Source organism: Trypanosoma grayi, assembly GCF_000691245.1.
Source record: "Trypanosoma grayi strain ANR4 Tgr_195_V1, whole genome shotgun sequence".
Lineage (NCBI taxonomy): Eukaryota > Euglenozoa > Kinetoplastea > Trypanosomatida > Trypanosomatidae > Trypanosoma > Trypanosoma grayi.
The window spans coordinates 1-23243 of record NW_008825814.1 but is presented as its reverse complement, the minus strand read 5'-3'; the positions used below and the strand labels follow the sequence as shown (position 1 = coordinate 23243).

Genomic DNA, 23243 nt, shown 5'->3' with positions numbered 1-23243 from the left:
TCCGCCGTGCGTCGCACACACCACCCTTCTCTCACACACATACACAAACCCGCTTCGTCTCTTCACTCTCTTTGTACCACCCATCGATATCTTCGGCGGGGGGAAGGGATAGGAACAGCTCTTGCAATAGAGCGAAAGTAAAACACGAAAACAAACAAACAAACAAAGAAACACCAACAAAAAAAAAGATTCACACACATCCACACAGACAGTATTCATTATCTATCTATACATCCACGGATGGCGTGCGACCTGAATGACACGTGGGCGGAGTGCTTGGGTGAGTTCAAGACCACGCTTACAGATGTCGGCGCCACGTGGCGCTGCTACACGTGCGACGGTGTCGACAAGGAGGCGATGCTCAGCGCACCAGAGGTGATGGATGCCAAGACAGACCCCGGCTGTGGCTACAGCACCGTGCGCTCGCTCAACAGCATGCTGCAGGACGGCACCATTCCCTCCGCAGCAACGCTGAAGGGCCAGGCGCTGCTTGACGTGATGGACCTCATCCATGTGAAGGAGCTGCAGTATCTGCAGGGATTCGCACTCACCGCTGGGTGCCTGGCCTTCCCGTACTTCTTCCGCATGGACATACTGAAGGAGCAGAACCCAACACTACACGCATACTGCCGCGGTGTCGCACGTTCGGTGGAGCTCACAATGCGTGCCGTCATGACGACGCGTATCCGCAGCGATGAGGAGTTTATTCCATGGCTACGGGAGCTCGAACACGAGGAAGAGATCACAGAGGAGCAGATCATCGCTGAACTTGAAGGGGCCGCGTGTAAGGCGGAGTCTGCCGCTATCGCAGCGCGACTGCGGTGGAGAAAACTCTTCTTGTCGGCACAGAAGCTATTTATCATGGATTCCAAGAAGTCCGACACTGAGGCGGCGTGTGACATCTGCCAGGAGGCGTGTGATCTGCTGAGCTCCGCCGACTACGCACGCACGGAGGAGCCGGTGCAGGATAGCAGGTTCTTCTGCGAGGCGGAGGTGGTCTACTGGGCGAGTGCCTTCACTCCTACGAAGCCGCGGCCATGCGTTCCCTTCGAGCAGGCAATGCAGGAGTACAAGAAGATGCTGACCCAGCTGGCTTCGCTGCGGGACCTCCTCCACATGCCGTCGCTGCAGTCCATCGTGGAGTTCGTGGAGGCATTGGGGGCGCAAAAGCCATTACTGCCGATGCGGTCCATCGCCGTTATCCTGCTCTTTCGCCAGGACCAAAACGAGTCTTTCCTCCACGGCCCGTCCATGCCGCACCGCATCCTCGATGAGCTGGCCAAAGATTACGGTGCCCCACTGTATCTCAAAATATTTGAGGGCGACGAGGAAATGCTGGAGGGCGTCATCAAGTACCGCATCCACAAGACAATGGATCCGCTGAGGGTCACACCAGAGCAATCAATGCTTCTGCGGCAGCAGACGTTGGAGGCGGTGCGTCGCTGGGCGATGGAGATGTCCAAGGCGTACCTTGTCCACATGGAGGCGATGCTGTGCAACCGCGGCCTCGCCCACCGCCGGCTCATGAACGCGCTGCCGCAGCTGGGTGCACTGCAGGAAATGGCGTATTCCACTGACACCTCCATATTTCTTTCACTGGTACCGGCCGTCTCACCTGAACTGGAGGCGGAGGCAGTTAAGCGTATGTCGATGCTCGCCATGTACGCTAACCAGCACATCCTGCGCGTTATGCAACTCATCTTCTCCCTGACGCTCGAACTGGACCTATTCACACAAGGGGAGCTGGTGCCGGCACTGTGGTACCTCAACTTCACGCAACGTGCTCAGATGGAGAATCTTGGCATGCTTGCCCCCCCGCCCGCCACACTGATTCCAGAGACACGCATCAACCGCCGTACAANGTGCTCAGATGGAGAATCTTGGCATGCTTGCCCCCCCGCCCGCCACACTGATTCCAGAGACACGCATCAACCGCCGTACAAAGGTGCCGCTCTTCAACCTCGCGCTGACGACACGCACAGTTGGACACCCTGACACAGTGCATCTCGCCATTCTAGAGGCAGGCCGCATGATCGCCGACGCCGTCTTCGTCGCGGCATGTGTGATGGAGTCGAAAGGCCTCATTGACCTCACAAGTGCGGCGAAGCATGCCGTAGTGACGGTGGAAAATGTGTTTAACCACCGCATGAAGTGCCTCCGCCATATTCGAAGCCCGCCATTCACACCGTACGCCCGCTGCATCGCAGCGAAGCCGGACTTCACCGCTGGGGCGGGCGTTGACGCGACAAAGCTCTCGCTCTACGCACAGAAGGCGGGCGAGATTGCGGTGGGTGCGGCCGATAGGCTGAAGCAGCTCATGGCGTCGAAGGAGCTCGACGCGCTCCGCAAGAAGGCGCTGCAGACGCGTGTGGAGAACATGGAGCAGACCGCCCGAGCCATGGGTGCATCGCTGGCTGCATTCGCCCGAGTCTGTGATGATGCGGAGGTGCTGAAGGACCACACCGTCAGGGTGGAGCGGCCGTTTGATGCATCGATGATATGCTTTGCCCTCTGCAAGAAGGAATCGCAATGAAGAGTAGGAGTAGTCTTCGCTCTCAATTCACACACGCAAACGACAAACTTGGCGAAAACGGCATCACCGTCGTCATCCTCATCATCATTATCAGCAGCAGCAGCAGCAGCAGCAGGACCCCGTGCATTCAGACGGTGAATATCAAAGACTAAATTAGTTTAACTTAAAAGGAGGGTTCTTTTTTTATAAAAAAAACACACACACAAACATGACTCTCATTCAAGCTCTGTTTTTCTTCCCATTGTGTTTTTAGGGACGAGGACGCGTGGGAGAAGGGGAGACGGTGTCGTGAGTGATGCTTTCCGCACTGGGTGCTCTGGGCTCTTTTGTTCTGTCTTCCTTCTCATGCTCCTCTCACCATTTCCTTTTTTTTTTGTGTTTGTTCCATCCAAAACAAAACCAAACAACAAAACGAGGAAACACACAAGGGCGGCTGACAGAGGAGGAGGAGGAGAAGTGTAGCGCAAAGGAGGAGGGGCGAGAGCGAACGGTAGTTGGACATTTCTGTATGAGTGGCGTTCGTGCAGCTGTCTTCTCCAAGTACTTCGCCGCTGGCGTGACGGTGGCGACATTGTGCTGCGCCCGCCACTGCAACTGGCTGCTGTCACAGGCCTCTAGCGACCTGCAGGAGCACTACCGTAGTGTGGCACGCTTCGCGGATCAGGTGGCCGCCCTTGAGGCGGCGATGATGACAATTAATGCGACACACCCGACGACGGCAACGGAGCCGCAGAGAGCGAGTGACAAAGGCGGCGGCCGCAGCTGAAGGTGCTGCCTGCGTGTGAAGGATATATCGCGGTTTGGTGTGGCGCGTACGTGTGTGTTTAGTACAGTGATGGGATAGAGGGATCACCTGTTGTTTGTAGGGGATGTTGAGTGGCACGTGGATGCGTGACTGTGTGTGTGTGTTTTTTTTGTTGTTGTTGATATTCCGAGATGATGCAGTGCCGCCCGTGGCAGCACGCTTCATATATTCATACCTTGATTGCAGGAGCTGACGCGTTCGTGTTGGCACTTCGCCCGCATGCTGCTTTGTGCACTGTGCTGTCTCTCTTTGTCCCGCTTCTCGCTGCTGCTTGACTGCTGTGTAGGGCCCGAGGTGGACGGAGTGGCGAGTCGATACGAAATCCCCACGCCCTCCCCCGGGACAGGAAAGGAGAAAAAGAAAAAAAAAAAGAAAAACAAACAACGCCAAACGAGGGCGCACCCGAATTGAAACAAATTGAACGAATTATATAGGAAACATCGACAGAGGAATCGGAAGTGGCGTTTTGGTAGGAACATAGTCTGTGAAAATACGGTGCGTACGTGCGTTCTTGCTTATTCTTATTTCTGCGTGTGTGTGTGTGCGACGAGAAGCAGCAGGGCAATAGCTGTGGGGGTGGTGAGCCCCGTCCGTTTGGTTGTGTGTGCCAGCTTGCACCCCCCTCCGTATTCGCTTGTAAAGGAAACGCAAGAGGAGGAAGAGCGTGTTCCCGCCTGGGAGCCACAGTTTATTTGCCCACGAGGGGCAGAACAACAACAACAACAACGACAACAACAAGAAGAGGAACAATAGCAATAGGAGTTATCGTAGGTGAAAAGTAAAGCGACATGTCTGCCCCGTTGGACGCGCTTGCGCGGGAGTTCTTTTCGCCTCCAGGTGCGTGCTCCTCGCGTCAGCACCACGAGGGCCGCGGCAGCTCCATGACGGGAGGCATGCGAGAAGGTGAGAGTGGCGCGCCGTCACCCGTGGTAGCTGCGGCGGCGCCGTCATCAGATTCCTGCACGAATGAAGCAACCAACAAGAGTGTCGGACGAACTGTGATGCCGCCGCTGCAGGACGACGCGCATTTTATCCCACCTTTGCTGCAGTACTTCAATCGACTGGCGGTGGCAAGTGCTGCGTCGCCCCGCGCCTTCCCGAACCTTGCACCAGAAGCCGAAGCAGCAGCAACATCAACAACAACAGCAACAACAACGACCGCAGCCAGTCAGACCGCGCCTCAGCGACACACAGTGTATATATCTCTGGGTGGGTCCGACGCCGTGCTCAGTGCACGTCGCCACCTCCGGTATGAGAAGTGGCCCCCGGAATGTAGCGGCAGCAGTGGTGCCGGTAGGAGGCACTCGGTCACTCATCCAGCGAGCAGCTCCCGCGCCGCGTCTTCGCGTCCCGGCGGAACCGACGCGGGGTGCCTCGTTGCGGAGCGGTTCGACGTCTTTGCAAACTACATGCAGCCGCCACTGAGCGACTGGGGCGCCTCCTACGAGTCGCTGAGCCGGAGCTACCAGCTCGGTCTCGACGCACTGGTGACGCTGGTGGAGTCGTGCAACCGCTGCATGCTGCACGAGCGGGGATCCGCCGCACCCAACACCGCTTCACCGGCGAAGCGCGCCGTCTTCGTGGCTAACGCGGAGTCGGTGTCTTCGGGCGCAACACCAGCGATGGGAGCAGCGGCAGCTGCGGTAGTAGCAGCAACAGCATCAGAGGGCCTGGGTGATAAGCGCGATGCGATTGTGGTTCGCCTCAATAGCCTTTTCCGAAGCCTCATAGAGCGTGGTGAGCGTGTGCTTGCGCTGCACATCATCATCCGTGTTGCCTCATGGCGGTTCGCGAGCAAAAACGAGCGCGTCACCATTCTCTTCAACCATCTGCGTACATGCCTGCCAACCGCACGCATATCTACTGCCACGCTTGCGATGGAGGCGTGGGGACAACTTCACTCTATTGAGGCGAGCTCCTCTGTGTACCTCAAAGCCGCCTCAGAGTTGCTGTCACTTGCGTGCGGCTTTACACAGTACGGCCATTCCTTAGCAGAACAGTTGACGGGGCTTGTTATTATACGCCACGTGGCGTTGTGGCCAACCTCTCTGTACCGCGCGTTGCTGTCAAACGAGCGCGACTCTCTCTTGTTGGCAACGTGGACGTCGTTATCCAACGATGCCTTCCCACCACGAGTGCGGGAACTCGCGGCGGCGACGCTGCACGCGTTGTTCGTTATTGCGCTGGAGCAGCGGAACTTCCGCTCTGTGCACACGGTGCTACAGCACGCCGTGATGCTGATGTTGTCCCCGGAGAATAAGGTGGAGTTTCCCAGTATTTACTCTCTCTCAACGACATTGCGGTTACCGCATGGGGCTCATGACTTGCCACAAGAAACCATTCCGAGCACTGGCCCCAGCAACGCTGCTGCTATGCGGCAGCCGTCGTTACGACCACCCAATACGCCTCAAGCAGTAACGCGGCGCGGTGATAGCAAGAACAACAGCATCGCCAGTGGCCATGCACACCCTTTTGATCAACTAAAGGCGAAGATCTTTTCGATTGGACGGCGTGTGTTTGGCGGTGGTAAAAGCAGCCAGCGTCGCACATCAACCTCCGCGTTAAATCACTCTGTTGATGCCGTGATGAGCAACAACGACACCGCGACCGCCGAGGCGGATACGGAGTTCTGCGCTTCCGTCTCGTCGTGTTTTGCCCTGCCGGCGTTCACCAGCAACGCGTTGGGCGCGAGCGGTCCAACGACCAGCGCAGCAGGCTTGGGACACCGCAAGTTACAGCATCGTCTTGCCCAGGTGCCGCCACCACCCAACTTTGATACAATCCTGCACGCCGGAACACTCGTCGTGGGAGCCTTTGTCTCCGCTGTGCGCTACTGCTTCCCATACTGGGAACCATCTGTGACGGATCTTGCGGAGAAACACGCACACCCAGTAGCTGCTGCTGCTACTGCTACTACCACTGCTAGCACTACCACTGCTTCTGCCGCAGCTGCTGCTGGTGTTTCTGTCTCTGCGATCTCGGGAGAGGCGACACGCGGAGCAGCCGTGACTACATCGACGACAGCCATTATGCCTGGGCCGATAACGGTGGCAGACTCCCCGTTGCGGGTACTGTCGAGCTCACGCTCATCCTGCGTGAGCAGCCTGCGTAGTGGGAGACGTGACGTGTCGCCGCGTCGCCACACCGGTGAATTGCCGCTCGATGTTGAGGATGACGCGTCGCACGGCACCGAGACGGACGAATCCGTCTCTGGCGCGCTACAGCGGCAGGATGATGATGATGATGACGACGATGAGGACAATGAGGAGGACGAAGGGGAGGAGGGCTCGGAGTGGTGCAGCTTCTACCGAGCAGGAAAGGCGGGGCGCCGCCCGTTTGCGATGCCGATTCTTTTGCACCGCAGCTCTTCCCGCGTTGCCTCTGCCTCCTCACACCTACGCCACACTGCTGCGTCTGCAACAGTGGCGGCACCAACGCCAAGTGAGGTGGTACGGCCGCACCACCATCACATCCCCCACCACCCCGACTCGGAGGGGCGGCATACGCGGACCCCGTCACTGTTGCCGAGCGGCTCCCGCAAAGTGGCGGAGTTGGAGCACTTTCTCACCCCCCGCATGCTGAGGAAGCTGCTGGCGCTCTGCTTGTCGTCTGCCGCACCGCGGGAGTCGGCGCAGCTGTCATCGTGGCACACGGAGCGGCTATTGCCCCTTCTCGCGCTGTACAGTCCGCGAAGGCTACACGAGGAAGACGTGAAGAAGGCGCTGCGCCTGCTGCTGAGCCGATCGCTCGCGGTATTCAGCGACGGGGAGGCGACACACCACCAGCAGCAGAGACGGGAGTACGGTGAAGAGATGGCGCGTGGCGGCGTTGCGGCGGTGATGTACCACGAGAACGACCCGCGCGCTCTCTCGCTCATCAACATAGGCCTCTTCCTTTCGGCCATCGCCACCACGCACCCGCACCTTTTCGAGGCAATGACCAAACAGCACGTGTACCCCCTCTTATTCTGTGCCTTGCAGCGCGATGCGGCGACGTACTGCCCCGCCGCATTCTCCGTTCTCGCGCTGCTGGTGCACAACATCCCTGTGGAGCTGCGCGAGCGGTTCCAACCGATGGTTGAGGAACTGACGGAGATGGCCATCGCGGCGCCTTTCACAACAGAGATGGCGGGCGTTGCGGCAAAGGTGTGCGCTGTCTACAAGGAACTGCGGCTGCGCTGCCGGGGCGCGCTGCTGCAGCGCATCGCAGAGGTGCTCACGGAGAGCGGCGCGGTGCAGAGCCAGGTGGCGCGGAGTGTTGCAGGTACCAAGGATGGCAGCGACATGGATAAGACAGTAACATCAGGAGCAGGAGAAATAAACTCACTAGACGAGCCAGCAGGACTAGCGCGAAGCTTCTTCAACCTGGAGGAAAAGAAAATATGTTTCCGCGTGCTACAGGGCTTCTGCACCAACTGGGAGGGAACCGCCTTCTTCTTTCTGGACGTCTGCACACCATACATGCATCACCGCAATGCGGCGCTGCGGCGGGAGTGTGTGCTTGCTTGCGTCCGCCTCCTCCTCTCCGACTGCTTCCGCGCCTTGCCGCTAGAAGCGGGTGGACTAGCCCCAGCAGACTGGCGAATAAAGCGGGTGACATGCAACCCTAGACGTGTGCCTTTGACAAGTACCCGTACGAGTGCNACGCATGCGACAAGCCACGTCTCCCCCATGCACGTGCAGATGAGGGCGATGGAGGTGGCTGCCACGGCCGCCACAACCACAGTCGGCAACAGCAACATGCAGCTCCCACACACAGCAGCGGCAGCGCCGTCGTTGGGGGGCGATGTGGCCGTTACATGCGATCGCCACACGGGCCGGTCGCACATCAACACGCTGCGGGAGGTGCTGCATCGCATGGTGGAGGTGGCCGTGTGCGACCCTGAGGCGTCAATCCGCAACGTGGCGCTGCGGAATCTCTCAACCGAGACAGACCAGTTTCTCGGCACACACGCGGAGATTGTCGATCTCCTCTCTGCCGCACTCAACGATGAGTACCCACCCAATCGTGTGGAGGCGGTGCGTATTCTGCGCCGTGTCGCACACTCCGTTCCATCGGTAGTGTACCCACGGCTACGGAAGGTGCTGCTGCAGACGCTGCGCGATTTTCAGGAGCGTGCGGTTCTCTCACGCCCACAACGCGGGGGGGCGAGCAACACTAGGGCTACGGCTAACGCCGAAAGCACAAACATCGACGCCGAGCAGCTGAAGTTTCTGTTTGAGGTGATTCAGGTTGTGCCGCACTCGATGCCTCTGCACATGGACAGCATACTGCAGCTGCTGCAGGAGGTGCTGATGCCTCACCACGCGGCGGAGCGCGGCACGGTAGTCGTGGCCCTCCGTATGCTGTCCTATCTTATGGATGAAATTACACGCGAGGAGTGGCACAAGTTTGAGGTGCTTCTCGAACTTCTTTCAGCGCAGCTGTTTCTCCGTGATGGGGATGTCGACCGACTACACGCGGCCATTGGTGCCATACAAAAGATTATTCAAAGCGTCGTTGTCACAAAGCCTTTCTATAACACATGCGATTTGCAGTCCATTGTGGCTAGCTCACAGTCTCTGCTGTATCAGAAGCCGTCTATTGGCTCGGAGCTGTCGCTGTCGGTTCTTAAGCTGCTCGGCACTATCAGCTCCATCGAGTCACACCACCAGCGCGGCGACACACAAGGCACGGCGGTGATGCTTGGGCGCCCGGAGTTCAAGTACCGACTCCCACTGCCACTGCACATCAACACTGTCAAGCTTTCACATCAAAAAATGCAAGGTAACCGACTTCGTGCGCAGTTCACGGAGGAGATGTGGCCAGACACCATTCTGTGTACTCTACTCCGCACCTTCTCGGAGGCGCTTAACGGTATCCTCGCATTCACCAACGAGGAGCTGCAAGCATGCCTCCAGGCAACTGTCGCCATCCTGCGGGACGCAGGGGCGCTGCAGAATTTGGAGCGCTACATGCCAGCGCTCCTGAGTGTTCTCGCTGGGCTGCTGGAACGCGCCGGCGCCGATGCCCCTCTGCGCGTCTCGACGATGGAGAACCTTGCGGAGCTGGTGCAGCTCGCTGGTCGCGGGATTGCCCCAATGTACTCCCTTTTGGTGGCATTCCTCGATCAGCACTGGGTATCATCGCGCTACGCGCTGTCCAGCAGCTGCAAACTGCTCATGGCGCTCTGCACGGCTGTTCCAGATTTGGTGCAGGAACACTGTGTGTGGTTCCTGTCGCTTCTACTGGGTAAGCTGATGCAACTCGTTGGCGAGGGGGCTCCGGCTTCTCCAACTGGGAGCTCCCAGCCGCTGCTTGGCGGTGTCTCACACACCGCGCGTGACACCGCGGCGGGAACCACCACGACATCTATGGTTGTTCGCGATGTGCTCAAGGCAATTCATTCGCTGTTGCCTGTGGCAGATCAATCCACCGTGCAGTCCGCCTGCCTGGCGCTCTCGCAGCTGCTGCGCAACTCTGGGAGCCCAGCGGGGGCGCTGGTGCCGTTCGAAGCAAACACGTTGCAACACTCTACTGATTCTTTCCCCCACTTCGACGCAGAGGTGAGCCGTGATATTGCGCAGGTTCTGGTTTGCCTCCTCGGCGCCTGTGATGTGACGGCGACCGCCACGACGGTCGTTGAAAGTGTGCTGCTGCAGCTGTGTCACTACGCCAAGGTTCACAAGGTGGCACTGGAAAACCTGGCGGAAGAACTACAACAGCAGCAGGAGCAGCGAAAACAACGGCAGTTATTATGGCCACGGCACAGAGTCTTTGGCAATACGCCAGAATCCAGCTTGAATCGAAGAGCGCTGGAGCAGGAACTCCGACGACAACGCGGTAGCCAGATCCAGTGGTTCAACAGCTCCTCGCTGGCACGCTTGGTGCTGGAAAACACTGGTGAGGGTCGTCCAGCCGTTGTGAGTGCATTTCCCTTTGAAGAGACGGCCACATCGTGGGAGTCGCCGGTCGAGTTGGATCTTCTTGCGTGTGTGCTCCTCGTCGCTGGTCGCTGCCGAATGCCGGCCGTTTCCTACGATCTCATGATTGGTGAGTACCTTGAGCAGCGCTTTGAGCCAAGCAGCGCTGTGGTGGACTTCTTTCGCTGCGCTACGTCACTTCACTACCGCTTGTGCCTCCTACCAGTAGGGATCCAGCATCCACAGCAGCAGCAGCACCAACAACAACAACAACAACAACAACAGCAGCAGCAGCAGCACCAACGGCAACAACAACAACAGCAGCAGAGATTAGAACAGCAATCACCATCAACACCCCNTGGTGGACTTCTTTCGCTGCGCTACGTCACTTCACTACCGCTTGTGCCTCCTACCAGTAGGGATCCAGCATCCACAGCAGCAGCAGCAGCACCAACAACAACAACAGCAGCAGCACCAACAACAACAACAGCAGCAGCAGCAGCACCAACGGCAACAACAACAACAGCAGCAGAGATTAGAACAGCAATCACCATCAACACCCCCGCAACAGAGACAAGAAAGGTGGTCAGCTTCTCACGCCTCGGGCTCCGACATCGGTACAACAGCAGATCCTTTGTTGCCGTCGACACAGGTGACGAGCGGACTTCGGAGCTCGCGGCCTAGCGCCCCTGGTGAAGATCAACAGCCCCAACATCCACCGCAGTCTAGCCCGATCCCAATTCGCCAGCCGCGGCCATTGCACGGATCACGCTCGTCCTCAGTGTCATCGCCGCAGTTTGTATCCTCGTCGTTGCCCACGGGACCCACATCGGTGGTGGATAGCGTCACCCAAATGGTGGTGGCGGCAGCGTGCTCGCCAGAGACAGTTGTGAGTGGTATGCGTGGCCCCAGCTCTTCGCTTGCGAAACGCGTTTTTTGCGATGCCTCTTCTTCTTCACCTGCTGTTGTCACCACTACTGCGGTGGGTGGTGCTGCGGCTAGCGCTGTTGATTATGCCAGCAGCTGTAAACGGCCCCCGCTTCGACCGTCAGATGCGCTGTCAAGCAACAACAACAGCGCTGTTAATGACAATGAAGAGATGATGGGGACGGCTATGGATGAAAAAACTTCGCTACCCGCAGAAGACGATGACGATGTTGACGATGGGGGTGATGAGACAGACGAGCAGCGTTTCTTTCGGCAGCACGAGAATCTCTCATCGAGTGAATGGCGTCCGTGGTTCGAGCAGTTTTGCACGATGCTGGTGGAGAGCAGCGACCATGTGTGCGTTAGCAGCTGCTCCCCGCTGGTGCGGCGACACTTCACAATCTTCTCTTCGGAGCTTCTACCCATCGCTTTCCTTTCACACCTTACCAAATGCGATGACAAGACGGTGCGACGGTGGATGCAGCTGCTGTGTGACTTCGTGCGCATGCACAACCGCGTGCCGCAGATCATCGCCGCTGAACTGGCACGGCTGGCGCATCACATCCGCTTATATAGCCCGTCGCTCTTCTCACTCTCGCTTCTGCAGGCTATCGAGGACGAATACATCACTCTGGAGCTTGTGACAGTGCTCGCCGAACGCGCCCTTAACACACCGCTGATGTTGTTATACCTTGAGCAACAGCTACTTTGCACTTTCACGTGGGAGGCGCTCGCACGAGTTGTGGTGGCTCTGGAAGATGTCAATTACTTTAATGACCCGCGATTCTTGTCGCACCACCCACTCGTTCGCCGAGCTGCACACCGCATGTGTCAGGCGAGCACGCCAGGGATGCGCCGAGAGAGCACTAGTAGCACTAAGAATGCTAACAGCATCACCAACAACACTGGCGTCGAGGGAGCTAACGCGACAGGTGAACCTGATTTTATCGCCGGACCGGCGACGCGAGCGGCGGCGTGTGACGAGTTGCTTCCGTGGGAGGTGCAGCGAGGCAATGATGACAGGGGTGATAACAACAACAACAACAGCATAAGTGCCAGTCATCATAGTAGTAGCAGTAGCTACGCACTTCTTGCAGCACAGGGTACGGTGCCTTCCGGTGGGGGAGAATACCGATGGCGGCCGGCGCTGCTAGAGTCGTGCTGGTTTGAGGCCGCATCGCGAGAGTACCTTCACTCCATCCGGGCGACACTGCACGGCCCCTCTGGCGACCCACACGGGGCATCTCTCACATGGACGAAGCAACCCCTCTTGTCGCCCAGCAGTGTGGTTGGCGCCATGCGCTGCTATATGCGTGTGTACGACTTTGAGAGCATTCTGAACTTGTGGATGGCGATTAAAGACGCCCAGTTTGTCAATGAGGAGACCGCGACCCCGTCGGTGGGTGAGGAAGGGTGTGAGCAACAGCTGCAGCGCATCTTGCTGGGGACGGCATGGGCACCATCAACAGGACCCATGTTCTCCCACATTACGCGGTACGTGGTGTCGGCGGCGAAGGCTCTTTCCCGTTGGAACATTGTGGATGAGATTAATTTTGAACATGTCCTCCCCACGGACCGCAGCACGGGCGAATGCCACCTCCGCAATCACAGGGACTTTCCGTTTTATAATCAGGTAGAGATCTTCCGCGCCGCCGCTTTGACGGCGTCAAAGGAATACGGGAAGGCCAAAGAGGTGCTGGCGGACTTGCGGACGGCATTGAAGGACGCATACGCCGTTTTCCATACGGAGAACACACGCCTAAAGTTTGAGCTTAGCATTATGTTCCAGCAGATCTCTGACCTTGAGGAAGGCATAGACGCCATTGAGTTGAAATGGGCGATGGGCACCGGTATGAGCGAAGCGGGTGCTACTTCTTCCTCTTCTGGTGGTGGTGGTCTTGGTGGTGGCGCTGTTGTTGGTACTGCAGCCAACCCGGCTGCTGGGGGTGTGTTGCCGTCTGCAGAAGGTGGAAAAGGTGAAGGCGGGGTACAAGCAACATCGGTAGCTGGGGGACGAGACGGCGCAGAAGCCCATCAAGGTAATCGTAGCAGGGGGGCTGCGTACACCGAGGCGACGCGGCGCCGGCTACAGAACATCGCTGGCCGGCCGCTTCCCGCTCATAGCACGGCACTCCAGCGGTTTGAAACCATCGCCCTCCGCAGTGCCCTTGTCTCACCGGATTGGCAGCTGCAAAACATATTGGTGGTGTGCGAGCAGATCGCTCAGGAAGGTATGCCGAGGAGGGCGGTGCGGACGATAGATCATTTCTTCTCCCTTCCCATTGACAGCAGCGACCTTCGGGCCGATCGACAATACCGTGACACACTGCTGCTCGAGAAGTACCGCCTGGAGCTGCAGCATTTGCATCGTACCTGTGAGCTAGCACGGCTACAGAGTGAAATTACAGAGGAGCTGATGCAGAAGTGTAAAAATTACATGACGGGCGAGCCAGGTTTGATTCATATGGGAGAGGCTGGAGAGGTATCGTTTGCTGGATTCGTGGGTACAGGACCTATCAGCGAGCAGCATGCCGAGCTGTTGTTGCTGCATGTTGAATGTGAGCGTAAGCTCAGTTGCATCCACCAGCGACGACGAAAACTTTCAGCAGCACCGCAACCCATCCTGGTGCCGTATCTAGATGCTTGTAGCGGGACTCCAAGCCAAGGTGTAGCTGCTGGGCGTGAACCGTTCCGTTCACCATCATCGTCGTCAACAGCAGCAGCAGCAAGCGGAGCTATCGCACACAACATCGAGGAAGAGGAAAGGCCAGCGGATGTGCTGCTGCGCGAGTACCGTCTGATGGAGCACATTATTGGTTCTTCCAGCATAATTGCATCAATTTGGCGCGAGTTCGGTCTGTTATTGTTTGACGTCTGCATGGCGATCTACGCAGAGTGGGACTCCACAAGGGAACCCGAGACGTTGAATAACTTTTGTGTGCAGTCCGAGAAAGCCATCAGTGCGCTGCAGAAGTCGGTGCAGTTTTGGAGCAGTGCCGCCTTCACTTCTATCACAGGCATCGGCCCTTTCAGCAGCACTGTCTCACGACGCCTGCGCCACACCCGCTCCGCACTTCCAGCTGTGCATCTTCTTCTTAAGTCGCTGCATCTTGCACTGAAGTTGGAGGAGATTGACACTGACGGCGCGTCTAAAGATCAGAGCGAGGGCAGCGGGCGTCGGACAATAACAGGGCACAACGAGGAGTGGGGCCGAGGTGCCGGATTCGCGCAGCTTGACTTCTCCCCCGCAATGTACGTTCACTGGGGGGGCATTCTGCCGCTTCTCGTGAATGCCGCTGCTCGCCACATCAAACTACACGACGCAGTGAGAGAGATGTGCGTGCAGTCGCGAGCTATGCTGTATCAGTGCGTCTTTCACCTCGTCTCTACCTTTGAGCACCGCTATGGCTCTGCACTTGAGCACGATGCGGGATTTCAGGGTCAGAAGCTCCACCGCGAGGAGAGTTACCCGGGCGATCCACACTCACTCTCCTCCGGACCAGTGCTTGTTGCAGCATCGAGCGCATTGGCTCCAGTTGAGGAACTGCCGGGCGACGAGGTGACGAGGCGGGCAGGGTCGCGTCACCATACCACTGTGGCTGCGCCTACTGTTGTGGCTACTTCCGCTGGCAGTACTTCGCCAGCTCAAGGGGGCCCCGAACGTCGCCAGACCATAGAGGGGATGCAGAGACCGAAAGACGCATCACGACAGTGGCGCTCGTCCATGCTCACTAACCTCGCAGAGATTGATGCAGAGTACAAGGCGATAGTCTGCCAAACGATGCAGCTCTGCGAGTTTGTACGTAGTGGTACAGAGGCGTCTCTCACACTTGGAATGTGTGCCTTGCCTGCACCTACCTGGTTCCTGCAGCGCCATATTGTGGCGATCGATGGGGATGAGGCACAGCAGCAAAAATCCAAGGCCTCTAAAACAAATAACTCAGCTACTGCTACTGACAGCACCAAGTGGTCCGAACAGGACCACGAGGCCAGAACCACGTGCAACGAGCTGCAGCGCGTTCTACATGTGCGACGTCAACTTAACCCAACATCTCCGCATTACTGTCGCGAGGAAGTTTTTCTGTTCTTCCTCTCAGATGGCTCAGTACTACGTTTTCATAGTATCGAGATGCAGGAGAATACGACCACACGTGTTGTAGCGCCGTCTCCGCGTACTGGGGAGAATCGTGAGTTATACCGAAGGTCAAGTGAAGCTTTTACAGCGCCTACTCCTGTCCCTGCTCCCACGGCTGTCCATATGACCTCCTTCACTACTGCTAGGATAAATGATGTCACGCCGTGTGGCGAAGCATCAAATACGTCCCTCGCTGCTGCAGGTGGGGATAAGACAGCTTTTCACACAGAATTGCCAGACACTATGCCGTACATTCGCCCATTGGCAGCGATGGAAAGTTCTGTCTGCTATTTGCTGGCCCATCTTCCCCTGCAGTTCACGCGGAGACCTCTGGTACTGCCGATTACTGTGCAGACATTCATCACGCAGTTGCCAGACCTTCCCACACACTCCTCCTCATGGCAGGTGACACTGCCGCCATCGCTGCAGTTCAACTACACGGCATCCATGTGGCGGCAGCCATCTTCCATTTTCCATATTCTGTCCGATTTCCGTTTGCGCTACCGGGAGGAGGGTAACACAGCTCCACAATGGCATCAGCAGCCGCAGAAACAACAACGTATGACTACAGACCCGCATGACATCACCTTCATGCATGCCGCGTCGTCCCAAACTGTACTCTCGGGGAGAGAGCTAGACACTGTCAATGTGGCGAGTGCTTCACGCTCTCAACGCATCCGACGAAGGCTTACCGAGAAGTATGAACGTTTGCTGGAGTTTGCATTTGACCACGGTCAGACTCGGCCACTTTGCGCTTTCTTACACCAGGTCACGCTTAGCAAAAAACTCTCTGAGGTGGATTACCCGCGACCGTCCTCGCAGCTGCAGGCGCTTCAGACGGAAATAGAGGAGGTGCTGAAGCGCTGCCAACGACCTGCGGAGGAGACTCATGCGGCACCCGAAAGAGGCGGAAGGAAACGTGCGACAACGACGTCCACACCTGACGGGGAGAATGAAGAGGGCTTTCTGAACGAGGAACACAGCCCCATCTCGGCTCAGCCACGCAAGAGACGATATGATGCGTCGCCGCAGCAGCTGCAGGAGTCGCTCCTGACATCGCTGCGTCTCGTCATTCTCAAGTCGGAGGCACCACGCTACGCCACCGCGTTACAACTTGCCTTTCGAGGAGCATCTGCGGATGCCGCTAACTGGCTAGAGGCAGTGCACCTCTACACTCACGAACTGGCGGAGTGGAGCATGCTGCAATACCTATTCGACACCATCCGCCGCGAGGCAACCACCTTCTTCGTCGATGTCAACTCCGGCCACGTTGCGTCGCATCATCTCGGCGTGAACGCTTTGCAGCCGCTACCGTATAGCGCGAGGGCGCGTCGTATGTCCAGCTCGTCTGTGGGCGGTTGTGGCGCTGTGAGCGATGAGCCGCCGGAAAAAACGATGTCGGTCGGCCCACCGTTTCCCTGCACTGACCCAACTGCATTCCGTCTTACAGGGTGCTTGGTATCTCCACTGCCTCTGGGGTGTCCATACGGTGTGTTTCTCGGCAGCGCAACGCAGTGTTTGTACTCCGTACTGCTCTACCGCCGCGATGTTGCTGGCATCGTGAAGTTTGGTCTGGAAGACATGACTTGCTTTGCCTGGCGCGCAGTCACGCCACCCCATCAATCACCTTTAGACGGACTTGATGCCGAGTCCGCGCTAAAGAGTGGAAGTGTGACGATTCTGCCGGATAGTTCAAACCGTGAGGTGTCCCGACTCACAGCAGCAGCCACGGGATCAGCAGGGGGTGGAAGCGTCTTGCTGCACCCTTTCGAAGTGTCAGCTACAGCATGTGCCATGACGACGCCTCTTGGAGAGGCACCGGCCACTCCCGCTGCGGATGGCGCAGCACGGACAAGTGAGTCACCGTGTGCTCTAATGGATCGCAGTGGCGTTTCGAGTCCGCTGAGGTCGGCACAAAATGCCGTCGCCGTTCCGAATTGCGCCGGTACATCCGAGTCGATGGAGCATTCACCGAAACCAGAGAGGGCAGATGGCGAAGGACGACTACAGAGTGCCTCTGCTTTGGCTGCTGCTGCTGCTGCTCCTGCAGAGGCAACCAGCTCGATGCGGAGGATGTCATTCTCCGCTGTGAACACTGCAGCGTTTGACACATGGGGGAAACGCATGAATCCTCCACATCGCCGCATGAATCCTCCGCGGCTCTTTGACGGCGCTTCCATAATCATGAAGCTTACAGATGATCAGCTTCCCATGCGAGACGAGCCCATTCTTCAGCCCTTTGGGCAGCCAAGCATGGAGCACTCCGGGGACCTCATTCACATCTACACCAGCGGCACAAACAGCTCAGTGAACCCTGGCACTCCTTTCAAGAGTACTTGCAAGACGGCTCAGTCACCGTTAAAAGGCATGGGTGGCGAAACAGCAGCCGCAGCAGGCCTCAGTGAGTGTACATCAGCACGGACGGTTGAGGAGCGAGTGACGCAACTTATTCGCGTCTCCATGGACCCGGAGAACCTGGTGGGGACCATCGACGTCCCGCATCGTTGGAACCTTTGGGCTCCTCACTGGTAAACGAAAGGCAGCAACTGAGGCGGAAAAGAATGAGCGAGTTTTTATTCCTTCCTTTAGAATGAGTTAATTGCTTCCTTTTGTTGTTGCTTAAATTCGTTCTTCTTTGTTACTTTACGTTTCTTGTTGCCTTATGCCGTCCCCTTCCCGAGGAAGGTGGAAGGAGAATCGTATCTTTTAATGTTTTGGTTATTTAAAAAGAGAAAAAATTGATTTGCTGCCTTTTTGTGTTCCAGTTTGTTTTCTAGGTCACATATCAAAGGTGAGGTAGNGAGGGCCGCACTGGTGTGTGTGTGTGTGTGTGTGGAGCACCGGCAGCAGCAGCAGCAGCAGGGCCGGCCGTCCATGCTTGGTGGCTTGGGCGTGCGGCGGGCAATGGGCCGTCTGCACCACAGGACAGCGGAGCAGAGGCAGGTCGTTAACGAAATGCGGCAGCGCGCTGAGGAGCTCACGGCGAGCGGGCAGGCGTTGGCGAGGGCGAAGCACATGAGCCCACAGCCGCTATGCTTCGTGGAGGTGGCTGGCGAGGTTGACTTCCAGCGGAGCTTCTTCCCTGATGGCATGCTCAGTGGCGTTGCCATCGGCGTCTCCGACGCGCTGGATGTGCGGGACTTCCGCACGCGCTACGGCACGGATTCACAGCTGTTGCAGCAGATGCCACACAGCGAGTTCCCGTTTGTCTCGTGGCTGCGTCGCCACGGTGCACAGTTCGTAGGAAAGTTGGCTTGCAGAACGCCGCTGACGCTTGGCGAGGCGAGTTTGATTGTGCCCGACTCCCCGGCTGCAGTGTCGGTTTTTCAGAATGCTTGCAATTACGCAATTAGTTCCGCCCTCATGGGTCCGGCGGCTATGACGTCGCCGCTGCATTACGATGTGGCCGCATTCAAGCCGACTGCGCAGTCTTTCGCCACCTTCACGGATAGCCATCGACTGGGCATTCCCTCTATGTCTGTTGGCATAACGGCGGCGCGGCTCGATGACATATTCTATCTATGGGAGGTCTTTACTTCTGCCATCCAGCCAAGCGTATTCGAGGATGAACGGAAGGAATCAAGTACAAATGGTGGTAGCGGCAGGAGCAGTAGCAACAGCAGCAGCAGCAGCATCAATGGTAAGAATGCAGAGCAGGGAAACAACAACAACAGCATCAGCAGCAGCGGTTACGTAGGTGGTTGGAGTGGTGACGCTTGGCGCCTGCACCGCAACGACTACATCGGCCTCCATGGACATGCCTCCTCTGGCGCGGAGGAGGAGCTGCTCGGACCGCACATTGAGTTGTCTGTCGGTTACCCCGCCGACTGGATCGACGAACTCTGCCAAGAGCGTCTCTTGTCTGCCGACGAGTTCCGTCGCCGCATCCTACGTCTCGCCTCCACACGCAATGCGATGCAGAAGAACGAGGTGCTGGAGGTCATTCCACTGATAATTGATGTTGACCTGGAGACGGTGGTGAAGGCGACACAGACCATCGCACTGTATGAGCTGTCGCAGACCTTTGACCGCCTCTACTCATGGACGGGACCAGATGGGAAGAGAGTGCCGTCGCCGTCTGCTCCTGCTGTTGGCAGCATGTCGCAGCCTGGTGTGTTGGAGGAGCTGCCGGAGGAGTTGGTGTCAGCGATCTACCACGGCAGGGCACTGACGTACCTCGACTACCATAGAGCACTACGCACTCGTGACACTGTCGTGCGGGTGATAGAGGAGCAGTTCCGCGATGTCGATCTCATTGTAGCTCCGATCTTATCGGAGCCGTACGTGAACAGTAGCATGCGCAGCATTGGCATCTTACTGCCGTTCTCTCTCGGTGGCAACCCGATGGTGTCAGTGCAGCTTGAGCCTGACCTTCCAGTCGCGTTGATAGGGGAACTTGGGCGCGATACAGGTCTGTTTGAGGACAGCACGACATTCCTCCAGTTTGTGCGGGGAACGTCACCGCGGTGGTGGCGCCGCAAGTTTATGAGGTAGGCTTGCAATGTACGGTATGAGATTTTGCTTTGATTATACCCGTTGATAGGCTACGCTGCCCGGCTTGTTACATCTAACGCATCAACACACCACACGACAAGTGGGCACCATTTCATTTTCTCTTTTCGTTTTGCTATACCATAGATAAGACCGCAACATGCATCACAATGTGTGGATATGAATATCTGCGCATTCCCTCCGCTCACTCCTGCTGCTGCACCTGTGATGAGACACAAGCTTAGGACACCTTTGGACGCGGTGCGCCGCATATGAAAAGTAAAGCCTTATCGATTCGTACCCTGATGTATCTTCCTTCCCTTCCTCCAACACCTTTCTCACCGCTACCAAGGGTCAGACTCTAGTCTTTTAGCTGGACTAGGCTCTTTCTATTTTGCTACTTGCTAAGGATCCCGGCGTTGAAGATGAATCCCCTTTCGTATAACAAACTTACTTTCCCTACAGAGTGACATGTATGCATATACATTTTTCCCTGTTGTTATTTGTGTCTATATGCTTCATGGTTGTAACACTCCATGATGCGTTTATAGTTGTATTTACAATAGGTTTAACCCATTCTCAAGAAGGTAAGAGGGCAAGGATGGATCGAAGGAGATACCATGGACCAGCGGGTGGTCATCGCACGCGGGCGCGAATTACGATTGCCTTGATCTGTTTTGCCAGTGTTGGTATTATTTCTCTGGTGGCGTTAATGCTCAGCGTGCTTGTTCCTTCCCCACCGCCTCAGGCAGCACAGAGCCCGACAGATACTAAGGAAGGGCCCCAGTTGCGTGCAGTAGAGCTCCCAGCTGCAATGGTGCCGGTGGACGAGGCCACCATCTTCGTGTCGATCGCCGCCTTCCGCGACAATGAGTGTGTCACGACGCTGGAGAGTCTCCTCACCCGTTCGAAGAATCAGCACCGCGTGTTCCTTGGCATTAGTGAAGAGCGGCACCCCACAGACAAAAGCTGTCTCGAGGCACCGCATGTACTTAACCGCTTTGCCCTCACCCACACGCGCACGATGCGGTGGAAAGATGTCGTCCCCGCCGCGTTTGTATCGCGGGACTCACACGCGACCCCAGTGTACACGCCGCTGCTGCACGCGAGGCGGGACGATGACGTCATCACCTGCATTCAAAGCAGCGATGCGGCGGCGGACGAGTCGCGACAGCCGGGCCTGCATCCGCTGAGTGGATGCCGGATCGTGTCGCGTCTGGGGAACCCCGATGACGCGCGTGGCCCGACGTACGGCCGCTACCTCACAAGCCTTTTGTATAACAACCAGGACTACTACATGGTGGTGGACAGCCACTCGCGGTTCGTGCCGGGGTGGGATGTGAAGATGATTGAACGTGCACGGCTCATGCCGACGCGTGGTGTGATGTCGCACTACCCGAACGGGTATGTCCCGGAGAATCCAGACGGTGAGGCGGACAAGAAGTTTGTTATGTCCATGTGCAAAGGTGTCATATTACCCAACAATATCCCAAAGCTGGGAGCACGGTGGATACCACTACAGAGTAGCCCTAAGTTACAAGGCTTTGTGGCTGCCGGATACATCTTTGGTGATGCGCAGTTTGTAAAGGATGTCCCCTTTGATCCGTATCTTCCTTACCTATTTGACGGAGAGGAGATTTTGTATTCGGCACGACTGTGGACGAACGGATGGGATAGCTACTCGCCTGGTGATGCATTCCTCTACCACAATTACGCGCGGAAGGATGCACCGAGGTTCTGGTCGGTGATGCAAGGTGGTGATGTCCATGGGGGGCGAATGCTTCAGCAGCGAACTGCAATAAGGCGTGCGCTCTACTTGCTGAAGCGACGTGAGCTAAACACGACTCGCTTTATTGTGAGTGAAGAGGAGGCGCATTCATTAAAACCGGAAATTGGATGCGATGACCAATACTTTGGGGCTGGGAAAGTGCGTTCTCTTGATGATTACTGGCGCTTCACACAGCTCAGTGATGAATATGTAAAGGAGAAAGACAATGAGGGCCGATGGATGGGTGGTGAGGGACTCTGTAACTAAGATTACAGTCTATGAGCGCGTATGCATGCGTAACTTTGTCCGTTCTTTAAGTGTGATGGCGATAGCCCTCTATAGTTTTTCCTCTATATTATCTTACTCCTATACAGCACTCTTGCGGGGTGTTAGGCCCACCATTAAGAATGGCTATATATATATATATATATATATATATATNAAGTACGACTAGGGAGTGATGACACGACTACGACGAAAAATAAAATAACGAACAGTACGTAAATGGGTTGATTCTGAAGGAGCTGTATGCATCTGTCTGTGTGTGTGTGGCTGTCTGTGGGATGGCATTTTTTTTTTGTTTGCACCGCGTTGGCGTGTATTGCCTCTCTCTCTCTCTCTCTCTCTGCGTATCACATCCTCCGCTGCGTGAGACTGCAAGTGCAAGAGGAGTAGTGTAAGTGCAAACACTTCGCCACCATCTAAAAGACACAGAAGACAAACAAGCAAGCGCACCCTTCGGGACGAAGATGGGAGAACAGGGGGTGATCCGAGTCGATGAAATGCCCAGCCACCAACCTTTTACACCCAGGTCCCATGGCGGAATGTCGACTGCCACAGTGCCGGAGGTCTACCGTGAGTCCTTCCGATTTCGCCCGGAACCAGCAAAGCCGAAAACCTTCTTTGAGAATATGTGGCAGGTGCTCTTCTGCGTCCTCTCATTCGTCTCCTTTGTGCTCACTCTGGTTGCGACGCCCATTGACGTGTACCGAGACCGTGGCAGCAGTGCTTGCGTGACAATGTGGGGTAGCCGCCGCACGTGCGGCACGAACGAGTACACACCAACGGACTGGGGATGCGCAGATCGCGAGAATCACATTGATGCGGCGCGCGCCTTTTCAATTCTCTCCATTATTCTAACCTTTGGCTCCTTTGTTCTTGGTGCGCTGCTTATAGCGAGGTTGTTTGTGTACAAACGTATTATACCGGCTGTGATCTCTCTCGGTGCGACGATGACACTGGTACTGACATGGGGTTGCTTGGCAGGTGTGTACCACCAGAAACTCTGTGACGATGACCCATTGTCGGGGGTAGCTTTAAGGGAAACCCACACATACGGTGTAGGGTTCGGTCTCTTCGTTGCCGCCTTTTGCGTGCAGCTGATCACAACGGTTGTGGAACTTTTTATTTAAATTGTTTAGTATATGAGGTGAAGCATCTCTGTATATTTCCATAACTGCTTGCAGAATGGCAAGTGAAGGGAAATTAAAGGAAGGCAACTAGACTTCCTTGAGTGACAGCGTTTATGCGTGTGAACCGAAGAGAAGTATGCCAATGGTTGTATGCTGGTAGTGATGTCGTAGTGAATAATATAGTCGAACACCCACATCACTGTTGTGGAAGTATAGCACACTGGGGGGAGGCGGGGATGGGGTGGGAAGCCAAAAACAAACAATCCCACC

General features: G+C 56.5%; 8 protein-coding genes across 8 annotated transcripts; all 8 read left to right on the top strand.

Annotated features, from left to right (window-relative positions):
- Positions 1–240: 240 nt before the first annotated feature.
- Positions 241–1995, top strand: DQ04_01951070 (hypothetical protein; the record flags this gene model as incomplete). The annotated part of the gene is made up of 1 exon (XM_009311349.1): positions 241–1995. The coding sequence occupies one exon, from the start codon at positions 241–243 to the stop codon at positions 1993–1995; it is 1755 nt and encodes a 584-aa protein (XP_009309624.1).
- A 34-nt stretch (positions 1996–2029) lies between these two features.
- On the top strand, positions 2030–2533 carry DQ04_01951060 (hypothetical protein; the record flags this gene model as incomplete). The annotated part of the gene is made up of 1 exon (XM_009311348.1): positions 2030–2533. One exon carries the CDS (start codon positions 2030–2032, stop codon positions 2531–2533), a length of 504 nt encoding a protein of 167 aa, XP_009309623.1.
- Positions 2534–3041: 508 nt separating this feature from the next.
- On the top strand, positions 3042–3299 carry DQ04_01951050 (hypothetical protein; the record flags this gene model as incomplete). Its single annotated transcript, XM_009311347.1, has 1 exon — positions 3042–3299. One exon carries the CDS (start codon positions 3042–3044, stop codon positions 3297–3299), a length of 258 nt encoding a protein of 85 aa, XP_009309622.1.
- Positions 3300–4126: 827 nt separating this feature from the next.
- DQ04_01951040 (hypothetical protein) lies at positions 4127–10924 on the top strand (the record flags this gene model as incomplete). The annotated part of the gene is made up of 1 exon (XM_009311346.1): positions 4127–10924. The coding sequence occupies one exon, from the start codon at positions 4127–4129 to the stop codon at positions 10922–10924; it is 6798 nt and encodes a 2265-aa protein (XP_009309621.1).
- Positions 10925–11093: 169 nt separating this feature from the next.
- Positions 11094–17834, top strand: DQ04_01951030 (hypothetical protein; the record flags this gene model as incomplete). Its single annotated transcript, XM_009311345.1, has 1 exon — positions 11094–17834. The coding sequence occupies one exon, from the start codon at positions 11094–11096 to the stop codon at positions 17832–17834; it is 6741 nt and encodes a 2246-aa protein (XP_009309620.1).
- A 342-nt stretch (positions 17835–18176) lies between these two features.
- On the top strand, positions 18177–19796 carry DQ04_01951020 (hypothetical protein; the record flags this gene model as incomplete). Its single annotated transcript, XM_009311344.1, has 1 exon — positions 18177–19796. The coding sequence occupies one exon, from the start codon at positions 18177–18179 to the stop codon at positions 19794–19796; it is 1620 nt and encodes a 539-aa protein (XP_009309619.1).
- Positions 19797–20394: 598 nt separating this feature from the next.
- On the top strand, positions 20395–21828 carry DQ04_01951010 (UDP-GlcNAc:polypeptide N-acetylglucosaminyltransferase; the record flags this gene model as incomplete). The annotated part of the gene is made up of 1 exon (XM_009311343.1): positions 20395–21828. The coding sequence occupies one exon, from the start codon at positions 20395–20397 to the stop codon at positions 21826–21828; it is 1434 nt and encodes a 477-aa protein (XP_009309618.1).
- Positions 21829–22385: 557 nt separating this feature from the next.
- On the top strand, positions 22386–22973 carry DQ04_01951000 (amastin-like surface protein-like protein; the record flags this gene model as incomplete). The annotated part of the gene is made up of 1 exon (XM_009311342.1): positions 22386–22973. The coding sequence occupies one exon, from the start codon at positions 22386–22388 to the stop codon at positions 22971–22973; it is 588 nt and encodes a 195-aa protein (XP_009309617.1).
- Between the last annotated feature and the right edge of the window lie 270 nt (positions 22974–23243).